Source organism: Nerophis lumbriciformis, linkage group LG32 (assembly GCF_033978685.3).
Source record: "Nerophis lumbriciformis linkage group LG32, RoL_Nlum_v2.1, whole genome shotgun sequence".
In the NCBI taxonomy this organism is placed as follows: domain Eukaryota; kingdom Metazoa; phylum Chordata; class Actinopteri; order Syngnathiformes; family Syngnathidae; genus Nerophis; species Nerophis lumbriciformis.
This window is the reverse complement of record NC_084579.2, coordinates 20521763-20544651: the sequence shown is the minus strand read 5'-3', so window position 1 is coordinate 20544651 and position 22889 is coordinate 20521763. Positions and strand designations below refer to the sequence as shown.

Sequence of the window (22889 nt, the reverse complement as noted above, 5' to 3'; positions counted from 1 at the left end):
GGATTTTTTTTCACCAAGATGCAGGGCACCAAGGACTGTGTTCCAGCTTACCCACAGGCCCTTCCCCTCACCGAGCATCCAAAGTGGGACCTCTCGAGCTGGCTAACGCTTTGGCGGCGTGCGTCCTGTCTGCCATGTTGAACAGCCATCACCGCCAGTGGGCAGCACGGCGACTGGTGCAGGCTTTAGCGGTGACGGGGCGGGACAGTCCTGGTCGGGCCCAGAGCTACAGCGACCTTGCTGGGGACCTGCGGAAGTGTCCCGTCAAAAGGCTGGAAGGACATTATAATAAAGTAAGAGTGATTTATTTTATTTTTATGTTTATAAACAAATCCTAATAGCTTTTTTCTGTTTGTTATTTTTAAGATGGCAACTTGTTTTTGGAACAGCGAGCAAAGTTTGCTGGCTACATGCTCTCAGGATAAAGTGGTGCAGCTGTGGAGCATCAGTGAAAATAATGCACAGTTGCACACTACCTTCTCCTGTATAACAAGGTACGTTTTGACCATAAGAAAAGTAACAAACTCCTGTATTGACCGAATAAAATATTTTTGCCCTGAGGAAAAAGCTGTTTTATATTTGGGGTCTTGAATTTACACATGCAAATCAACAAGTGGTACTTTTGACTTCTCCCTATGCAAATCAAAGCTTTTTTTCCGTCACTTCCACACACACAAACACACACACAAGTAACCAGGAGAGACGCAGTCGTGACTCACTGGAATAAATCTCAGTCTTTTTGTTCTCTGCAGTAAAACAGACAGAACAAGCTCTGAGAGCAGAAGAGGCCGATGTCATCACATGTCGCCTGTGTACTGGAGCACAGGCGGCGAATTCCTGGCGGCTCCGGAGAATAAACACGTCACCATCATGAACATCAGAGGTAAGCTAGTCTATGCGTATCATATCGTATATTCCTTGAATATAACTGTCATTTCCTTTCATGACTTAAATATGTCAGCTACGGTAATCAGACGTGTCAAAAACGATGCCTTAAGAAAAATACCTAGAAATGCATTTATAAGTGACCACAATGTATCCCACAAGTCATCCTCCATTTGTTTATGGTACCGCACTCGACAATAGAACGGGGCCAAATAAGAATTTGATTAATAAAGTTTAACATTAACAATAAACAAATGTAATTGATTTGTTGTTTGTTATTGTCTTTAAAGTACAGTCATCCCTCGCCACATCAGGCTTCAAATATTGCAGATTCACCACGTAGCAGATTTTATTGAGTTTTTTTAAGCAGATTCTACAACGTTTTTGCCCTAAATTAGGCATTCTCAAGTATAAAAATGGCTAAGTGAACTAAAAATATAAATTCTACAGTAGTATTGGCCACCAGATGAGACCAAACCGATCAGATCACGCTGTGTAGTATCGTGGCCACTGATTGCCTTAGCTTCAGGCAGCGCTACTATTATGGATTAAAATAGTGTACTGGTGACTAAAAGGGGTTGTTTTATGTCTAGATGACTCACAATGTTGAAAACTGTATTTAGAAGATAGTGAAGTTTTTTTATGCTCTATCTATTCAAATATCCCATCTATAATTACTTATTCTTACTTTGCGGAATGTCATGTCAGAAGCCAATTAACTGCCATAAACGAGGGATTACTCTCGTTCAAATCAAACAGGTAACCTTTGAATAACTGAATTTTATCTAGAGAATAAAAAAGTGACAACCACATTTTAGCCCATCATGTATCTACCGACTGTGTATGATATCTAATTTAAGCTACAAAATAATTACGTTATTAATTATTGATTATAGGAATAACTCAAATCATGTAACAAAATACAATATATTGAAGCAAACATAATGATCTAAATAAATGCATTTTCTTTTTTTACTGTATTTTAATGATTGTAAAGTAAAAAAACAAAAAAACGTCAGATTAAAAATGTAATCTGACAGTTGAATCTGAAAAAATGGGATGTATAAAATGTATCCCACCAGACATTCTCTAAAACACCACATCAAAGAATCAGGTTGAAATAAATAAATAATAAAAATACATTTACAAATCCATAAAAATTATATTGAAAAAAGTTAATAAAATGTTGTAATTGTTGAGATTAAAAAAATACTTGTATAGAAAACTTCAGCTCTTTTCAATAGCATTGAATCATTGTCTAAACGTTTCCATACTGAAAAAATCAAAAGATACAGAGATTATTTTTATATTTTTCATTTTCTAAACCAATGTAATAATAAGGTGTATTATTTTTTTAAATACAAAAAAAACAGCCTGCAAGTCAGCTTTGTATGATTATCATCAACATGTCAACGTTTTATTCCACTTATGTTTTGTTTTTTTGTAGTATTTTTAGAATGTGCCGCCGGTCATTAAAAAATTAGCTGCAGGCCACACTTTGGAAACCTCGTCCTAACATTATTATCATTTCAAAATATATACATTTTTAAAGCTGTGGTGTTGCGACCTTGTGTCTTGTCTGCAGGGTCTCACTGTCACACGGAGGTTCAGTCATCCCGAGTCACGACGCTGTGTTGGGCTCCGGCCTTCAGCTTGTGGCTTCTGGAGCAGCCTGGCGCTTACAAGAGCAGACCCACCGAAAGCTTGCTGGTGGGGCGGCTGGACGGGTCCCTTAGCTGGCTGCGTGTCACCATGCAGGAGCTGGACTTGCTTGTAAAGACCACTGAGCTCACCCACTGCTACAGGACAGAGGGTAGGGAGCCACAAATGTATATTATTTGTTTAATATCTGTAGGGAAAAACTTTTCTTTACCGTGGTCTTTCGTAGCTCCGCAATGTGTGGCCTGGCATGGTGAGGAAAAGCCATTTGCAGTCGGGTACCCCAGTGGAAAGATACTTTTGGCCACAACTGAGACATATGAAAATGAGCGATTGGTGGTGCTTCCTGTCCACCAGGTCAAGCTTCATTATAATTCACTCAATGCTGACTTTGAGCAATTTAAAAAAAAAAAAGGCTAAATGTGTTAAACTGTGCGCACAGGATGGTGTTACTTCCCTCAAATGGGATCCCACAGGGCACCTGCTGCTCTGTTTGGGCAGGTCAGAGGTTGTGAAGATTGTGGGACTCTCAGGGGGAGAATGGGTGACACTCCACTCCCTGGTGCATCCCTGCACCGTCAATGTCGTTGAGTGGTGTCCACTTTCTGGCCGAGCCCCGGATCCCATGCTCATGATGGCTATGTAAGTTTGCGCCTTATTCTCCTTCTGATATATATTCTGTAACTCTTCGTTTTTTCCCTTCCAGAGGTTGTCAGAATGGCACTGTACATGTATGGAAGTTGCCACAAGGGGGTGCTGCTGTACCTTTGTCCAGCTCCTTGAGGGAGTCGAGAAACGCCAATGTAAAAGTGGACCTGTGTTTTCTTTATCGTTTCAAAATACTGTTTAACAGCAGATTTTTTTTGGTGTTTCAGGAGAGTCCAACGTGCGTATTTGTTCTTCACGCTCACATTACCGCCGTGAAGTCGCTTTCATTTTGCCCCAGTGGGATGGCCTTGGTTTCTGGTGGCATAGGAGGGCTGCTCAACATCTGGTCCTTACAGGTTGGAGAACATCATTCACCTATTTGTAGTTCAACGATACATGTGGGAAATGTTCATGACACTGCATGAGCTTGCAGGATGGTTCAGTTCTCCAGACCGTTACAGGATTGGGCTCTGTCGTCAGCACCACCTGGATCCCAAAAATGGGTGTTGTCGTCTGCTTCGGGCGATCTAAGGTAATTTGAATCATTCATAACTTACATTCTTTAATTTTTCTTCCCGTTGTGCATAGCCGTAACTACCAATGAGGAGACAAAGGTCACGTCTTTGGTATTTTTTTAAGTGACAAAAATAAGACGATATGACTGACTGCAAATAAACTTTGTGTAGGCTGTACATCACCATGCGGTAGATCATCCTCTCCCAATATACGATCTTAGGTCATGCCCAGCCCGCCACAACTCCAGACTTTTATTTTAAACATTATCCGATCCGAAATGTGCTGTCAACATAATGTTAACATTAAATTATACTGACATCGCTAATGTTGGTTTCACTAGAATGAAATTGATGTGAAACGTTGACATGTCAGTCAGGTGCTGCACCTCCCTAAACGCAGAACGAGCACAGTGCATAGTGCTTCGCTATCTTGAAGGGGTGGGGTTGGGGGCATTTTGTGTGAAGAAGCTTATGTTAAATGTAAATTATTGAATGACAAGCCGCTTCATATGAAATTTTACCCCAAACGTATTCCTGGACACGTCATATTCTCTCTTAGGATATGAAGACAAATTTCTCCAAATATCTCTCGTTGCACGCGTGACTAGGATTTGAAATACAAAGCAGTAGGTCCTGAGTTCAAATCCATGTCAAGGATGAAATGTTTTAAAGTTTTTAAACATATATTTTAACTATGCTAAAATTCAGCATGGTAATTAAAAAGAAGTGAATTGATCACGGTAATGGTGCTGGAATACCTATGATTTCAGCCTTTCAAAGCTCCTCCTTGGACCATCATTTTTTGACCTTGGTACTTGTCAAGTACTTGTTAAATCCTGATTACGGTCCTGTCTTTGTGTAATGGCCAGTTGTCCCAATACTTTTACTAATTTAATGTACAGTGTAACGGTGTACAGTGGACACAATTGCAGTTTTTACCATAGGAAATAGTGGAAACAAAACACATCTGTTCCAGGGTCAAACTGTCACAATCATGGAGCCTTTTAAGTGTATAGGATATTTTTTAAATAATATTTTCAACACTTAATTGTCATGCAAAATGTTCATATTAACTGTTTTAGTAGGACAACAGAAAAGGATTGTGTGCCAAAATTAGATAAATAAAAAAATACTTACTTACTGAAAGCTGTAAAAACATTTATTAAACTCTGCACATTTTTAAAATTGTGTGATATAATCTGAAATTATTTTATTGAACTATTTGTTAATTTAATGACATTTTATTTTATGAGGGGGTAGTACATTGACAGCCTCCCTTCATTAGAGGTGTGGCTTGCATTGCTGTGCAACCAATCAAATCACCTCTTGATAGATGTCTTTTCACAATGAAGTCTTTGTCAAAGTGCATTTCATGACAATTTTCATGGTGCTTTTTATTGGATTGTAGCGTGATAATTAAAAAAGGTATTACCGGTAAATAAATACAAAGGTCATGAAATAAAGACATTGATAAATATGTTTAAAATAATTACATTACTTTATTTATTTGAATTCCATCCATCCATCCATTTTCTACCGCAATTGAAAATTTAATAAATGAGTTCACTTACTTATTTGGTTATTTAAATGATTTACTTTAAATATGTGTTTCTTTTTATATAACATTTTTTATTTTGGCATAACAAAACTTAAACCACTAAAAAAATAGGACTAAAACCACAATGCAGTCTAACTTTTAAGGAAAACCTTCTTACTCCCCCCCCATCTAGGATGTTTTGTTGATCTGCTGCACTCCAGACTGGATCAGTCAGAATCACGTGCTGGCTTCCTGCCGCATGGTCCTCAGAAGCCAGAACATCCTTGGTCTTCATCGGGCTCCTTGTTTGGCGGTGCTGCTGGAGAGGCTGCCCTTGCTGCTGCAGGAGCAGTACGCCTACGAGCGGGTCATTAAGCATTATTACTTGACGGCATCCTGTATATTGATCCGTGGTTTTGTGAGGAGAGGTGACTTTGCCCATCTTCATGCAGACCCACGTCGCTGCTGGTGACCAACTGGTCCACAGTGCCTTCCTGCAGAGCCTGGCCTCCCTGGCTGTCGGCTTGTCCTTAGAAGAACACCTGTGCCGGTACCCTTGTCCCCCGCATCACAACCCCAACGCCCGATCCTGCCCATCCGAATGGAGCTGGCTCGCCACCTACGCCACCACCGTGCGAAGTGCAGAGGCTATCGCCAGCGGCATCGTCTTTCCAGAATCCTTTGCGGTTCCAGAATTGGAGGAGCGGGATGGGTCTGAAATCTCAAAAGCCCTGGTAAATTACATTTATTGTGCCAAGGCGGAGATGTGAGTGAGATTATAATCGGAGGGACTTGTCCTGTATTGTAGGACAACAGCAAGTGGAGCTTCAGGATGGACGAACAGCTGATGTCTTGGGCCACCACTCGCCCAGAGGTAAAGACTTGAACTGATTGTGGTTGTAGTACAAACCCTGGATTGAAAAAAAAAAAAAAGAATAAAACCTGTGTCATGGAAAGTGGACATGTTTTTCTATCAATCAATCAATCAAAGTTTACTTATACTGTATAGCCCTAAATCACGAGTGTCTCAAAGGGCTGGATTCTTGAACAAAATTATTTTTAAAATGGATGACAGTTTTCCATTGTTGTTTGTCTTCAAACTGTGTCTACCCTGTATTGTATATTCTAATCTGGATTAAATCATATTTTCTTCCACCTCCTCAAAGTAATTACGGTATATCAGAAATTGGATTGTCTTGGAATTATGTTTGTGTGGTTTACACAGATTTAGTAACACTTCTAATGGGACTCCGGGGATACATTTTATGAATGGGGTAACTTTGTACGGCGTTGTTCCACTTCCCGAGGTTAGTGTCATGGCACTTTGTGTACGATCGATGGTCTTTGATTTTTTACCTCTTTAAAAAACTGGTGTCAGAAGTAGGATGGATTATAATGAAATCTAGCTGTTATGCATCTGACTGCATTGCCAGACAACCTGACTCTTCAGTCAGAAGTGGGACAGCTTGGTGAAATATCAGACCACCACCCCAGGAGGTCTGACTCTTTCGCACAGGCATTGGAAAGGTTTTTCAACTTGTACGGTTCCACTCCCTGAAGATTGTGTGAAGTCACGTTGTATACGATCCATGGGGTTAAAACGTCTTCATCTTTTTGGAAACTGGTGTCAGAAATGGGACATACGGTTGAGTACCGACCAAAAAGCTTGGCTCTTTTGCACGTTTAGAAATCTGGATTGAAGTTTGTACCTGGCTCATCTTTGTGAAATTTGGTGTCAGAAAAGAAATCAATAGTAATTGGCTAGTTTTAGGAACCCTTGGGATAGCTGAACCCTGTCCAAGAGAATCCAGATATGGGTGAAGTATAATAATAAACAACTGAGTTTATAGTAAAATCTTAATGGTCTGTATCATATTTTCCTCAGGACTGGCAGCGGGGGGGCAAAAGTGAGGTGTACTTGTGGGGGAACGGACGCTACGGACAGCTGGCGGGAACGGGAAGCAATCCCATGACACCTACACTCGCGGCTGCTCTTCTGCAGACACAACAGGTACTGTAATTACCTCATCGTACGCCGACACACACCCTCAATAGTTCCTCTTTGCTTAATGCTTGTCCTTTTTCAGGTGGTTTGCGGTCAGAACTGTACTTTCTTGGTTCAGTCCAATGGGACCGTGCTAGCTTTAGGGGAAGGACAGTATGGCAGGCTGGGACAAGGGAACTCGGATGATCTCTATGTCCCCACTATAATTTGCGCTTTTCAGGGTAAGATCCTTATATCATTATGTCAAAGCCTCACCCTTATACAGTTGGCCACTATGTTATATTTTATATTGCAACTATGGTACATTTTTAGTCTACTTTATACCTGAATTATCCTTTCCATCCTTACCCTTTCCATCATTTGTAACTGAGCTACTGTGTGGAACTATTTTCCTTGTGGATCAATAAAGCTTGTCTAAGTCGAAGTCTACTCAGGCTTCATCTAGTGTTAAGCCAAATAATCCCTTAATTAAATATAACACAGTGTTACTGTTCAAACTGTGTAATGTTACAGTGGCAAAAAATATTAAATATACTTATTAAATAAAACATATGGCTTGTTTTTAATGAACATTCAGGCCTACTAGGCTACTGTATTTTAATGTTAGTCATTATGGTGGTACTTGGTGAAAAAAAGTGAACTAGTTAAGTAACGGAATGTCCTTAGTCGTATATGAGGAATTACATAGAACTGTGTAACTGGTCAGGTTACGTGGTGACCCAGCTGGTGACGTCCTGCGGCTCAGACGGACACTCCATGGCCCTGACGGAGACCGGGGAGGTCTTCAGCTGGGGGGACGGCGATTTCGGAAAACTGGGACACGGCAACACTGAAAGACAGAGAAGACCCAAACAAATAGAGGCGTTACAAGGAGAAGAGGTCATTCAGGTAGAGGTTGTTTTATAACACGGTGCCAGTGAAGTAGACGCATCATTATTAACGATTTTTCCTTACTCTTTAAAGCTTGCCTGTGGTTTCCGACATTCTGCCGTGGTGACGTCCGATGGGAAGCTGTTTACTTTTGGTAGCGGTGAATCTGGCCGTCTTGGTCAAAGGTCAACTTCCAACAAGGTGCTCCCTGAAAGGGTGGCTGCTTTGGAGGGATACCATGTTGGACAGGTAAGATTAACATGTACTGTTTTTTTGCTTCTTGAAGATGAATTATCGTATTGACATAAATATAAGACCACCCTGAATATAAGACCCTGTTCAAAAGAGAAGCTTCTAAAACAACCTTTAAAGGGGAACTACACGTTTTTTTGGAATTTTGCCAATCGTTCACATTCATAAAGAGAGACAAAACGCATTTTTTTTAATGCGATCAAAAGTCTGCTTACAATGAGCCTTTGGCAGCCGCTTAACTCTGCCTATAAAGCCCTTAAAAAACATCCAAACACCTCCATTAGGGTTTGATATACATGATGTAAGTATATATGTAATGTAGTAACGGGCACATTTATAATAACATTCACATATTTTGATCATTTTAAGCAAATGTGGCGCATTCATTTAAAAAACTCATCACAACCTTTGCTTATTTTTCTTTTCTCTTCATTACTGATTACTACTCACTGCAGACTTCATGAGAGCCAACAATCATAATAAAACATCACTTACTGTAAAATGTCTGCTGTCATTGGGATGCCGACTGCTGGGATGTTCATATATTCCCGTTTAGATGAAGAATGACCATAATCCTCATGAAGAAACGGGGGAGAGGGGGACCAAGATTATTTTTGTTTCGTTCTCGCCATTTCCGGGCCCTAAATGGCTGTCAAAGTGTACCGACTTGTCGGAATACGTCCTCAGCCATCTCCCTTCCAGGTGAGAGGCATGATTTATAATCTACAGTGGCGACTTGTCCTGGGTGTACTCCGCCTTCCGCCCGAGTGCAGCTGGGATAGGCTCCAGCACCCCCGTGACCTTTCAGGGAACAAGAAAGCGAGGAAACGCCTCGCTAGTCGATCATGTCGAAATAGTACACAAGCTTGTTACACAGCGCCGCTATAAATAGTTGGTCTGCGTTAGCGCATATAATAACATTATCACTAATACTTGGGTATTGTTCAAGTCACAAAATGTAAATGGAGTATTGTTGGCGCTTTGTGAATGGTTATTTATTGGATGTAATGGGCAGAATAAAGGACCTCTCATTGGCTTCGCTGTAAGCGGCCTTTTATTTACATTTATTTAATATATAGAATGCATAAAAAAATCCATCCGTCGTCATGTCTTTCATAATGATTGTGAAAGATAGGCAAAATTCCCCCAAAAAGTGCAGTTCCCCTTTTAAAAAGGGTTTTGGTCATGCGCACTGAATGCTACATGAAACAGTATTAAAAAATGCACCACATAGCAGAGGGCCCGTGTCAACGCCCTGCTAGTTTTCCCCATGAACCTTTTAGACCCAAGGGTGTCCAAAGTGCGACCTAGGGGCCATTTGGGACCCGCCATTCTTTTTATTGGTACGTGGCACATTCTGAAGACAAAATAAACACATCCAGGATTAAAGTATTCCACAAAAAAAGAACCGGTTCAAATCCTCCCCAAAATTGGACTTGAAAACAAAATGGCTGGCGACCTTTGCACCTTTCTGTACTGTATATGGTCTTTGAGTATTTCCGTGCATCTTGTCATGATGAACATGTGAACACATTTTTTGCACAATATGGTAAGTTTTCGAGTGTGCTAAAGCCCTCAAAAAGATTTTAAATGGTGGAATAATAATATTAGTAAAGGATTAGATTAGCCCGCACACTAATTTTCTTTGTTACGATGACCTAAAACTGTTTTGTTCAGCTAGTTTAGCTTATATTGATTGACTTACATTGTCTTAATATTTTTAATGTACACAATATAACATAATGGCTGTGGCATCCTTTAATTTTATGTATGCCTTTTCTGGAAAATTTTTGGACACCTCTGCTCTAGAAACGAAATATAAAATGAGCTGACTGTTTGCTTAGCAAAAATATAATCTCAGTACGGTTACACAAAATCAACGCTCTTTCTCAGGTCTCCTGTGGTCTCAACCACACTTTGGTCTTGTCTGCGGACGGCACGATTGTGTGGGCGTTTGGAGATGGGGATTACGGGAAATTGGGGACTGGTTCCTCAACAGCAAAATACTATCCTCAGGTATGTCAACTTGTTTTGATTACCTTATTATGGAACAAGAGTGGGACATATCGATAAATGTTTTTTTTTTAATCTTCAGAAAGTGGAGCAGCTTTGCAATAAAGGCATCAAGAAGGTCAGCTGTGGAACACAATTCTCTGTGGTCTTGGCCTGTGATGGACACGTGTACACATTTGGACAGGGTACATTTAGAATGTCAAATCTAGTCCTATGCCACACATTTGAGTTAAGATATTGTTGTATAATCCTCCTCTGCTCTTCCAACCAGAGCGTCTGATTGGCCTTCCAGACTCCATGCTCAAGAACAGGTCATGTCCTCAGGTGGTTCCCGCACTGGACGGGCTCTTCATAGAGGACGTGACCCTGGGCTGTGAACACGTTCTCGCCTTGTCCTCCACTGGGGACGTCTACGTCTGGGGGTGTAATAGTGACGGACAGGTAACCTCTACGACCACACTTTTGTCTTCATTACCTTTTTGCACACTGATAGATAACCAACTATACATACATTCAGCTAATTAAAAGGGAAAAACTCATACAAAAGTATTCCTTATTAAAATGAGTGTTACTTTGCGATGTTATATTTTTTATTAAATGCTTCTTTTTTTCCAGGAATACATTTTGTTTAGCCAACCCCCCAGGAAAATGGGTGGATAATTGGATGTATTTTATTTAGCCCAGTCGGACTCCCTCTAAGTAATGTTACAATTTTTCCAGGCCAACAAAGCAAAAAGAAAGCACTCAAAAACACAGTAAGGCTCTACTTTTCAAAATACGCTAGCTCGAGGATAATTGGATTTGCGAAACACATGCTACCGTTTAGCATTAGCAACTTGTTGTGCCGTTTTTAATGCCTCCAATATTAATAATTAAATCTACAACCAAAGATGTATGTTGCAATGAGACAGCTGGTGTGTAATAAATACAATACTTACAGTATAAACACTTTGTAGGACACAACCAACGAAAAAGCTTGTGCATTCAACTTAAAGGCAAAGACTACTTCCTAGCTACGGCAACAAACCCTAGTCTACTCCTGCCATCTAACATTTTGGAATTGCAACTGCATGTAAAGTCTACTATAAAATGTTACAGTACAATACTTGCAAATGAGATACAGAAGTGAAATACAACTGGGCAGCACAGCTCAGTGTTAAATGTTGAATAAAAAAATGTGTTTTGTTTTTTTAATTAACATTTATTAACACATTTGAACACACAAGTATCAAAAATGTATACTTTTCAGTACCGGCATCGATTCCCAGCTACCAAGAATTGGTACTATATTTATTCAAATGTGAACGATACCAATCCAAAGTTATTTTGTGTCCTTTTTACTTAGTTTCATATTCATACAGGACATTTCCTTTAGAAAGTCCTATTCACAATGGATTATTGAACTCCCAGCAGAGACTTTTGCTCATGATCGCCCATCCGAACACTTCAACGACCTCTTTGTGTGTTCCAGCTGGGTCTCGGCCATTCTAACCCGGTGAAGGAGCCCACTGTCGTGACAGCCCTCCAGGGGAAGAACATCAGACAGATCTCTGCAGGACGCTGCCACAGCTCAGCATGGACCACGCCCACCTCTGTTAAAACTTCAGGTTCTTGCGTATTACTGCAGTTAAAATACACACACATTGATGATACTAATAATTGATTATCTGTAGGTGGCTCGGAAAATACACACACATTGATGATACTAATAATTGATTATCTGTAGGTGGCTCGGGAAATGTCCAGCTTGGTCTTCCGCAGTCTGTCCCTCCCCAGTACAACACCTTGAAAGGCTGCAGCCCTGATGTGCTTTGCATGCGCCTGAGGGTGCTCTACCACTTCTCAGATCTGATGTACAAGTCGTGGAGGCTGCTTAACCTTGACGCCAAGAATCCGGTAATCACATTTGGAGTGCATGAGGAAGTGGAAAAGGGAACAGTAGCTCTCATTAATTAACAAGTATATTACATAGCACGTTAGAAAGTAAACCATAGTTTTAATAGCGATAAGGAGCTCAGACAGAATTGATAAGTTGATTGTAAACAGTATGACAAATTACACGTAGGAGACTGACACATGAGCGCATGCAGAGGTAGATAAAGACAATTCAACATGTCAATATGTTGCACTTCTCTTAGTCTTGGCGTGTTCCTCATTTCTGTTTTCTTTGTCTTCACGTTCATCAATGTCTAGGTGTCCACCTCAAGATACAATTCAGGCACGGCAGCCATTGTCCGTGGCGAGCTCAGAGGCCTCCTATCACCAAAAGTCAACACTCTCCCTCTCGTACGCTCCATTGGGAGAACCATGACTCAGGGCAAAACATATGGCCCACAGATCACTGTGAAGCGCATTTCTACCAAGTACGTAGTTGATTGTTGATCGGTGTAATGTCTAGAGCAGGGCTGTTCAACATGCAAAAATCCGACCCGGGAATGACACCATACCGGCCTTCCAGTTCAGTTCAAAACTTGGAAGACAAACATTTTTACAGCAAATTCCTAAAACCACTAGAGTACTCCTGTTGCATAGAGGAGCTTGGGCCACTGTAGAAAACACATCAGCAGATCCTTGAATTGACATTTAACCTTGTTAGCAAACATAAAACACTAGTGTACAAACTTGTAATTTACATAACTGAGGCATTACTCAAAGCACTCCTTTAGATCCTCTCCTTTTTGGCAGTTACACATTTTTTAAGTGTTATTTATCTCACCAATGTGTTGCTGTAACTTATTTACTTCAGATGCAGTCAGTAGTCATTTCTTCAACTTCTTCAGTTATACTCGTGGTGTTCCATTCCATTTTGGGTCCTCTCTTTTTCATAATTTGGGTTATTCAACTGGTGGCCTGTGGGTTCAGTTGTGAAATAAAATCAAATGTCTACTGTAGAAGACGCTGGTTCTCAGGAATATACAAAATAAGACTATTATTGAAGGGTGATGTCCAGCCCCCTTGGTCCTTAGCTTTCTGGAAATGTGGCCCCCAAAACAATTTAGTTGAATATCCTTGGTCTAGACAGGGTTCGTACGGGTGCTTAAAAACCTTGGAAATGCTTGGATTTTAATGTTGTGTTTTCAAGGTTTGAAAAATGCTTGACTTTTGGGTGAAGTGCTTGTAAATGCTTGGAAATGTTCATCATATTTCTCTGCAATCTGACTCAATAGGCTAATTATAAAATGGAAAAAAATTAAATAAGTTTCCTTAAAAAGTAAAGCTACACGCTTGATCTGTTGGCTTTGCACAAGCCCTTACATTAGGTTGTTGTCATGCCAGAGCCGTATATACAGCTCTGTGTCGCCCCCATGAGGACAGTGGTGCATCGGTCCATCATGCCGGGAGGTTGTCGTTTTAATGTACATTGGATTGAAAATGACAAATAAAAACTTTGGATAAAACGTGAACCAAATCCACGTGTAGCCTGCTGCAAAGTATGCAAAAAGGAAATCCAACATGGTTCGATGTATTTTTTGCTTCATTATTTTGGTTGTCTACTTAACTTGTGTGAATCAATCCGTGCTGTTCAATGTCATTGAGTGCTGTAAGTAAGAAAAAGAACAAGAAATTTGAAAAACGACACAAATGGAGACACGTTTGCACATCAATGACATTGAATAGTCTACAGAAACACTGCTTCATTTTCTATGCCCCATTCAGTTAATGATAACTGGTGGTTCAATGTTAGGCTTAGGTTTTAGAAGATTTTCCGTATTTTTCCTACAGACAGCATTTGGTGACCTCAAACAACAAGGCTATGGATTGATTCTCACTGGTTTTCGCCTTTTGAAGGGTACTGGAAAAACTGGGAATTTGATTTTGAAAGTCCTTAAAAAGTGCTTGAATTTGGCCATGGAAAAGTGTACGAACCCTGTCTAGAATCCAGTTGTAGTCCATAGTCGAATTGCCTTTATATGTCTCTGTGTATGGTTTGTTCATCTGTCCCTCATCAAACTGCAGGGGGCGCTCCAGCAAGCCCATCTTTGTGCAAATCGCCAAGCAAGTGGTGGGCCTGAATCCTCTGGAGCTACGACTGCCATCCAGAGCCTGGAAGGTCAAGCTGGTCGGCGAGGGAGCGGACGACGCCGGAGGGGTTTTTGACGACACCATCACCGAGATGTGCCAGGTAGGACTAACACACGAACATAACACACCAGTCATATCCAAATATAAGAAATCTGTTGTTTTTTTGGCCAGGAATTGCAGTCTGGCGTGGTGGACCTTTTGATCCGTACACCCAACAGTTTTGCAGATGTGGGCAGTCACACTGACAGGTACACAGTTTTTGTCCAAGTGCAACCCAACATTAATCAGGGTATCCACAGGGTCTTGGAAAAGTCTTTAAAAAGTCTAAAATCCAATTCTGGGCCTTTTTCCCCACAAGTCTTTGTATTTTTCCCCGGTATGATGTTAAATGGGACTTAAATTTCATTTTTTAAGGTCCTAAAAAAGTCTTAAATTTGACTTGTTGAAAACTGCAGACACCCTGATTTTATCCCGTCATTCAGTTTCCAACAGCATTCTGTTGGTTTCCAACAGGTTCCTCCTGAACCCAGGCTTGCGCTCAAAAGATCACATGGTCCAGTTTCGCTTCCTGGGCATCCTGATGGCTGTGGCCATCCGCACCAAAAAACCTCTCGACTTGCATCTGGCGCCATGGGTGTGGAAGCAGCTCTGCTCCATGCCGCTGGGGGAGCCCGACATGGAGGAGGTGGACCTCCTCACCTACCGCACTTTGCAAGGGATTCTCCACTTGGAAAACAGCGGCATCACTGAGGAGAACTTCCATGTGGTGAGATGCCTGGACCTGATTTTCCTTTCGCTGTCCATTTTAATCGTAGCGTGTCTCTTGCTTCTGCAGATGATACCGCTGGATTCGTTCGTGGCCCACAGTGCAGATGGGAGGCTGGTACCGGTGATTCCCGGAGGTCAAAACATTTCCCTGAACTTCTCCAATCGGACAGAATATGTGGAGAGAGCTCTGGAGTACAGACTGCATGAAATGGACTCTCAGGTATGAAGGAATGAATGTTATATGTATGTTATTTTGCTTAACTGGCGTAACGGATGCCAGATAAGATGGCCGGGGGGTAGTACATAGGGCTGGGCGATTATATGATCGTGATTAATTTGAGTTTGACAACAGTGATCAGCTGTTAGCATACAGTACAGGCCAAAAGTCTGGACACACCTGCTCCTCATTCAATACGTTTTCTTTATTTTCATGACTATTTACATTGTAGATTGTCACTGAAGGCATCAAAACTATGAATGAACACATGTGGAGTTATGTACTTAACAAAAAAAGGTGAAATAACTGAAAACATGTTTTATATTCTAGTTTCTTCAAAATAGCCACCCTTTGCTCTGATTACTGTTTTGCACACTCTTAGCATTCTCTCGGTGAGCTTCAAGAGGTAGTCACCTAAAAGGGTTTTCACTTCACAGGTGTCATAGTTTTGATGTCTTCAGTGACAATCTACAATGTAAATAGTCATGAAAATAAAGAAAACGCATTGAAATGAGAAGGTGTGTCCAAACTTTTGGCCTGTACTGTATATTACCCCGATCAAACATGGCGGAAATGTCTGTTATTGAGCAAAAAGGTCTCTTTTTTTTTCTACCAAGAAAAGTGCACTTGTTATTCGTGGGAATATACTTATTTTAAGGTATTTTTGGGTTAATTGTTTTGGAAAGTCTTGACAAACCAAATGTTCTTGTTCTATTGGCAGATAATTTTGCTTAGTTCAAATAAAATACCCCTAATTTTTTATATTTTTTTCTTGTTTTTGAACACTGACTTTTTGCAGTGTAAAATGGGTTTGACACCCCTGCTTTACATTCAGAGCAGCCATCTTCGAAACAAACGGAGAATGCTCCGACTTTCCGAGTCAGAAAATCCGACCTCGAGGGCGTTCCAGTTCAAATTTAGACTAGGAACCCGGAAATTCTGACTTCCCAGTACAACTGGAACGCACCATAAGTGGTATAATCCTGCACAAAACAATTCACTTTTATTGACTGTGATCCTGTGTGTGTCTGTGAATGTGTGTGTGTGTGTTTGTGTAATTGCGCTCCTTAGAGAGAACATGGATCATGTCCTCCCACAACATTGACATTTACTGTCTATCGCAACATTTTGGGTCTCGACACTCAGATTGGGAGAGTCTAGAGAGAGTGCAATTTCTTCTAATCTAATTAAAAAAGAGTAACTCAAGAAGTGCAACCCAAAATATCAACAACAGTGTAACTGTATGTGGTACTTTTTTAAAGAGCATATTGGTTCCAGTGTAAGACATCATCCTGTACTCACAGTCTGTTGTCATGTCCACCTGCCCTCCTTTTGTTGTCCCTCGTCTTTCCTCATCACCAATACTAAAGCTGACGTCGTCTCTTGTCCAGGTGTCGGCCGTTAGAGAGGGTATGTCCACCATCGTCCCCGTGCCCCTCCTCTCCCTGCTGACGGCCCAGCAGCTGGAGCAGCTGGTGTGCGGCCTGCCCGAGGTCTCAGTGGAGACGCTGAAGAAGCTCGTGCGGTACCGCGACATGGCAGAGAGCCACCAGCTGGTCGGCTGGTTCTGGCAGAGCTTGGAGGAGTTCACCAACGAAGAGCGTGTGCTCTTCCTGCGCTTCGTCTCTGGCAGGTCCAGGCTGCCGTCCAACCCGGCAGACATGACGCAGAAGTTTCAGATCATCAAGGTGGACCGGGTGAGTCAAGGCTGTAATATGAAACCGGCTACTAAATAATACATAATGAAATGCATTTAAAATATGTAATATGTATGATAACTCTACAAATATAACATGAATTAGAAAATATATGATATATAACACATATGTATGTACCCTTTTCCATATGAGTTGGGAAATTGTGTTGGATGTAAATATAAACGGAATACAATGATTTGCAAATCCTTTTCAACCCATATTCAATTGAATGCACTACAAAGACAAGATATTTGATGTTCAAACTCAAACTTTATTTTTTTTTGCAAATAATAATTAACTTAGTATTTCATGGCTGCAAGACGTGCCAAAGTAGTTGGGAAAGGGCATGTTCACCACTGTGTTACATCACCTTTTCTTTTAACAATACCCAATAAACGATTGGGAACTGAGGAAACTAATTGTTGAAGCTTTGAAAGTGGAATTCTTTCCCATTCATGTTTTATGTAGAGCTTCAGTCGTTCAACAGTCCGGGGTCTCCGCTGTCGTATTTTACGCTTCATAATGCGCCACACATTTTCGATGGGAGACAGGTCTGGACTGGAGGCGGGCCAGGAAAGTACCCGCACTCTTTTTTTACGAAGCCACGCTGTTGTATCACGTGCTGAATGTGGCTTGGCATTGTCTTGCTGAAATAAGCAGGGGCGTCCATGAAAATGACGGCGCTTAGATGGCAGTATATGTTGTTCCAAAACCTGTATGTACCTTTCAGCATTAATGGTGCCTTCACAGATGTGTAAGTTACCCATGCCTTGGGCACTAATGCACCCCAATACCATCACAGATGCTGGCTTTTGAACTTTGAGTCGATAACAGTCTGGATGGTTTGCTTCCCCTTTGATCCGGATGACACGATGTCGAATATTTCCAAAACCAATTTGAAATGTGGACTCGTCAGACCACAGAACACTTTTCCACTTTGCATGAGTCCATCTTAGATGATCTCGGGCCCAGAGAAGCCGGCGGCGTTTCTTGATGTTGTTGATAAATGGCTTTCGCTTTGCATAGTAGAGCTTTAACTTGCACTTACAGTTGTAGCGACGAACTGTATTTAGTGACAGTGGTTTTCTGAAGTGTTCCTGAGCCCATGTGGTGATATCCTTTAGAGATTGATGTCGGTTTTTGATACAGTGCCATCTGAGGGATCGAAGGTCACGGTCATTCAATGTTGGTTTCCGGCCATGCCGCTTACGTGGAGTGATTTCTCCAGATTCTCTGAACTATTTGATGATATTATGGACCGTAGATGAAATCCCTAAATTTCTTGCAATTGCACTTTGAGAAACGTTGTTCTTAAACTGTTTGACTATTTGCTCACGCAGTTGTGGACAAAGGGGTGTACCTCGCCCCATCCTTTCTTGTGAAAGACTGAGCATTTTTTGGGAAGCTGTTTTTCTACCCAATCATGGCACCCACCTGTTCCCAATTAGCCTGCACACCTGGGGCATGTTCCAAATAAGTGTTTGATGAGCATTCCTCAACTTTATCAGTATTTATTGCCACCTTTCCCAACTTCTTTGTCACGTGTTGCTGGCATTAAATTCTAAAGTTAATGATTATTTGCAAAAAAAAAATGTTTATCAGTTTGAACATCAAATATGTTGTCTTTGTAACATATTCAACTGAATATGGGTTGAAAAGGATTTGCAAATCATTGTATTCCGTTTATATTTACATCTAACACAATTTACCAACTCATATGGAAACGGGGTTTGTATATGCTGTATGTGTGTTTGTATATTTTCAGTATATATGTACGTATATACTAAATGTATATAAACCTATATTTGTGTATTATGAGATAAGAATGATAAAGCTAAAACTAAATGGTGTCTAAGCAAAATATTTAATTTGTATGATACATCCAAAAGTAAATTATATCAAATCATTATTGTTTTAAAATAATAATGTTCATATGTGTATTAACTATTACAAATATCTGCTGTTAAAAAATAAATGTATCAATACAGTAAAACAAACACATTCGTAATTTTTATATTTTTGTATTCAATATCAAATAAATATGTGTGGTATAATATCAACGTTTCAATCAATCAAAGTTGACTTATATAGATAGCCCTTAATCACAAATGTCTCAAAGGGCTGCACAAACCACGACGACATCCTGGGCTCAGATCCCACTAATAATACTCACATTTAATATATATTACTCAAAATGAAAGTTAGACAAAACATAAAACATCTTTTTTTTAAAATAGAGTAATGTAAAAAATAAATTAGTATACAAAAATCTAAATTATGTATAATTATTATTGTTTAAAAATAAGAACTATCATATTTTACTAACTATTACAAATGTGTGCTGTCAAAATACAAATCTATAAATAATATAGTAAAAACATATATAATTCTACATGTTTGCATTTTCATATTCAATACAAAAAAATATTAGACAACATAATAAAACATTTAAATAGTATAGTACATGTAAAAAAAAACACAATTAGTGAATTCAAAAAATACATTCTGTCCGTTATGTTTAAAAATAAATAAATCATAATTGTATTAACTGTTACAAAAATATATACTGAACATATTACAGTAAAAAAAAAAAAATCTACATTTCTATGTTTGTGTATATCTTTTTCAAATTCAGTAATATTAATAATAAAATAATGTGCATACACATTGCATTAACAATTCTATGCAAGATAAAATAATTACGGGAATGTTAAGATTAATTAAAAAAATGGTATTGTAAATTGAAATAAATTAATAAAAATGATGAAATGTGTTGCTCTCGGTATAATAATTATAATGTATCGACTACAAAAAATAGATAAATAATAATAATAATTAATCGCTATCGAAAAGAAAAACATTGTATTTATAAAAAAAAAAAATTAAACTTGGGACTTCCCGCGGGCCGGATTTTGGTCGCTGGTGGGCCGTATTCGGCCCGCGAGCCGTAGTTTGGGGACCACTGATTTACACCTTCTAAAAAAAAAGAAATTAAATGAATGAATATGTATCTGAATTTGTATTGTTTGTATAATTATTATATTATGATGCTCTAAAATAAATACATATTGTATGTATAGGAAAATAATGTGTACATATCCATCCAGCCATGTTCTACCGTGGGGCTGCAGCCTATCCCAGCTGCATTCGGGCGGAAGGCAGGGTACGCCCTGGACATGTTGCAACCTCATTGCAGGGTCAAACAACATAATATTGATATTATTGTGATAATATAAAAATGTTTCTTATTCATGTCCCCCAGCCTGTCAATGGACTCCCGACGGCTCAGACCTGCTTTTTCCTGCTCCGTCTTCCACCGTATTCCAGCCAAGCCGTCCTGGCCGAGCGCCTGCGTTACTCCATCCACAACTGCCCCTCCATCGACATGGACAACTACATGCTGACACACAACACCGACCCCATAGAGAGCTCTGACACGGAGGAGTGACTCGGGCCATTATGCACTGATTTTTAATTGCCATATTTTTTGTTGATGTTGGATGAGTGTGATATTTGTGCAAGGTGTTGTGTTGAATAATGCAGTGCTTCATGTGAAAAGGTACTGAGACATAAATTATTTCTTATCATATACAGTAAACCACTGAATCAATGTGCCTGTTTGTTTGTAGATAATGTAATAACCTGTCCAACATAGGCAGGAATAATGTAAAATAAAGTGTTTACTGGTAAACACTCATTCATTCATTTAAGGTCAACAAACAATCAACATAACATTCAAATTAATCATCAATGGAAAGGAGCAGAAAGAAGTAAAAATGTCTGCCCTGTATTTACACCGTTACATTTGTTGTTCAACTCAAGAGATCATTTAGGCAATTTTTCTCTATTCATAACATACATCAGTTTTTCTTGCATTCAAATTGCAAAACGGGTTACACAATTAGAAAACATGATAAAACACTCAATTTAAGTGAGTTGTCGTTATTTAAATCATTTTTGAAGAGCATAAAATGCATCAATGTGTGATGAAAACAAATGCTTATACATACAATCCCCATAACAAATACAAATGATTGACATGGGTACTTTGTTGTTTTTAGCTAACTTTTATCCGGATAAGGAACCCATTTAGATCAAGCTCTCCTCACAGAAAAGTAGTAAGTTAAGACATGTATTTTAAGATGCATAAAGGGAAACTAAAAACAAGATTTACACCAGGGGTCCCCAAACTTTTTGACGAGGATAGGATATGTCTTTATTGTGATTGCACAAGTACAACGAAACTTTGTTTTCAGCCCAAGCCCGTTCAAGATGAGACAAACAAACAGTGTACAGGGTTACAGAACAGGAACGCTGATAGGTCGCCACAAGGCGCCCCGTAAAAGATGGGAAAAGGTCAAACGCTGGGGAAGAATGAGTAAAAAAATACAATCTCGACTGGGCTCCTAAGGGGGCCCAGTGTGGAGTGGGAAAAAAAAAACCTCCATAGCAAAGCACATATACGTATTACAACATACATCTCGAGATATCTAGCAACAGAGGGAAGGGAGTGCGGGGTCATGGTGGCGGGCCGCAGCTCTCAGGCGCTGCTCATCCTTCCATAACCCCTATGGGATTCGCGTCAAGGGCGTTAGATGGGGGGTGGGGTATGTGTGTGTGGCGTATATGTTTTTGTGGATGCATGTGTGTGTGTGTGTGTGTAAGCCTGCAGTGTGTCTCTGTTCCGCGGCCTTGATGTTGTGCAGCCGCTAGTCAGTCCAAAGTCAACAACAAGTGTATGTCCATGAGAGACAAGAAGGGAGTTTGTTGTGTTTCGCCGCACTGTCCTTCGGGAGAGTCTCGAAGCCAGGGAAACAATCCAAGTTAGAATGTTTTGTACACGAGTGAAAATAAAATTTGCTTTTCACTCTAAATTGTCTATGACTGGTCCTCAAAAACCTGCGGGGCAGACAGTCCGATGTGATCCAAATCCCAAAGTGTCCACAGTTCTTCCCGCATCCTCCAATCATTTGTGGCAGCTCTGGGCTACTTTGAAGACTGCCAGCAACTTTCAATTTGTCCACAAACCAGAGCAACGCTTACTCCAATCAGCAGATGTCCTGTTGTCATAATTCCTAATAGGTAGATATCTTCACGTCCTTGACTGAAAAAGGGTCGCCAGGCACGCGGCACTCCTTCTTCTGCCAAGAGTCCGTCACGACAAGCAGGTTCCCCCAAACCCAAGATATTGTCAAATTCGTTGAGGCCAGTTAAATAGTTCCAATGTTTGAATTTGGAGAGCAGTGCAAAAAGAGGCAACAAGAAAGTTAAGACAAGACAAGACAAAGAAGCAAGCAGGAGAGATAAGGGAGAGGACAAAAGTACAAGGTCTGGGTTTTATTTACTGTATATACAGCCTGCAGTATATTTGCTATATTAACATTAGTCAGACCAACGTTTGACAATTGAGGATTTAACGCCTCAAACAATTTGATATACTGTAGCTGTCATATCAGACCAAGTCCCAGATTAAGTAACTCAAAGAATTTGGAAAAACATTTGTTGTCCTTTTTGAGGTCTGTTGTATGTTTTTTTCTGCATTCATTCAGGTAAAAGTCAGACTTGGCTCTCTTAAAGGCCTACTGAAACCCACTACTACCGACCACGCAGTCTGATAGTTTATATATCAATGATGAAATCTTAACATTGCAACACATGCCAATACAGCCGGGTTAGCTTACTTAAGTGCAATTTTAAATTTCACGCGAAATATCCTGCTGAAAATGTCTCGGTATGATGATGTCAGCGTGTCACGTCGCGGATTGTAGAGGACATTTTGGGACAGCATGGTGGCCAGCTA

General features: G+C 40.2%; 1 protein-coding gene across 5 annotated transcripts in view; it reads left to right on the top strand.

Moving 5' to 3' along the window:
• Positions 1-22683, top strand: part of LOC133574783 (probable E3 ubiquitin-protein ligase HERC1) — a 116440-nt gene extending 93757 nt beyond the window's left edge. For 3 of the 5 annotated variants that reach the window (XM_061927055.2, XM_061927056.2, XM_061927058.2), the window contains 28 exons: positions 19-293; positions 367-494; positions 753-883; positions 2471-2698; positions 2774-2901; positions 2987-3186; positions 3251-3347; positions 3420-3548; positions 3626-3724; positions 5438-5611; positions 5697-5978; positions 6053-6118; positions 7130-7255; positions 7332-7470; positions 7956-8137; positions 8213-8368; positions 10265-10387; positions 10467-10569; positions 10656-10825; positions 11856-11991; positions 12111-12280; positions 12578-12747; positions 14342-14507; positions 14579-14655; positions 14921-15173; positions 15243-15395; positions 16784-17089; positions 20352-22683. In XM_061927055.2, the coding sequence (XP_061783039.1) occupies positions 19-293; positions 367-494; positions 753-883; positions 2471-2698; positions 2774-2901; positions 2987-3186; positions 3251-3347; positions 3420-3548; positions 3626-3724; positions 5438-5611; positions 5697-5978; positions 6053-6118; positions 7130-7255; positions 7332-7470; positions 7956-8137; positions 8213-8368; positions 10265-10387; positions 10467-10569; positions 10656-10825; positions 11856-11991; positions 12111-12280; positions 12578-12747; positions 14342-14507; positions 14579-14655; positions 14921-15173; positions 15243-15395; positions 16784-17089; positions 20352-20537 (4553 nt within the window). In that variant the 3' untranslated portion in view covers positions 20538-22683. The remainder of the gene's footprint in view (positions 1-18; positions 294-366; positions 495-752; positions 884-2470; positions 2699-2773; positions 2902-2986; positions 3187-3250; positions 3348-3419; positions 3549-3625; positions 3725-5437; positions 5612-5696; positions 5979-6052; positions 6119-7129; positions 7256-7331; positions 7471-7955; positions 8138-8212; positions 8369-10264; positions 10388-10466; positions 10570-10655; positions 10826-11855; positions 11992-12110; positions 12281-12577; positions 12748-14341; positions 14508-14578; positions 14656-14920; positions 15174-15242; positions 15396-16783; positions 17090-20351) is intronic. The other 2 variants (XM_061927057.2, XM_061927059.1) reach the window with 2 other exon arrangements.
• The last annotated feature ends 206 nt before the right edge of the window (positions 22684-22889 follow it).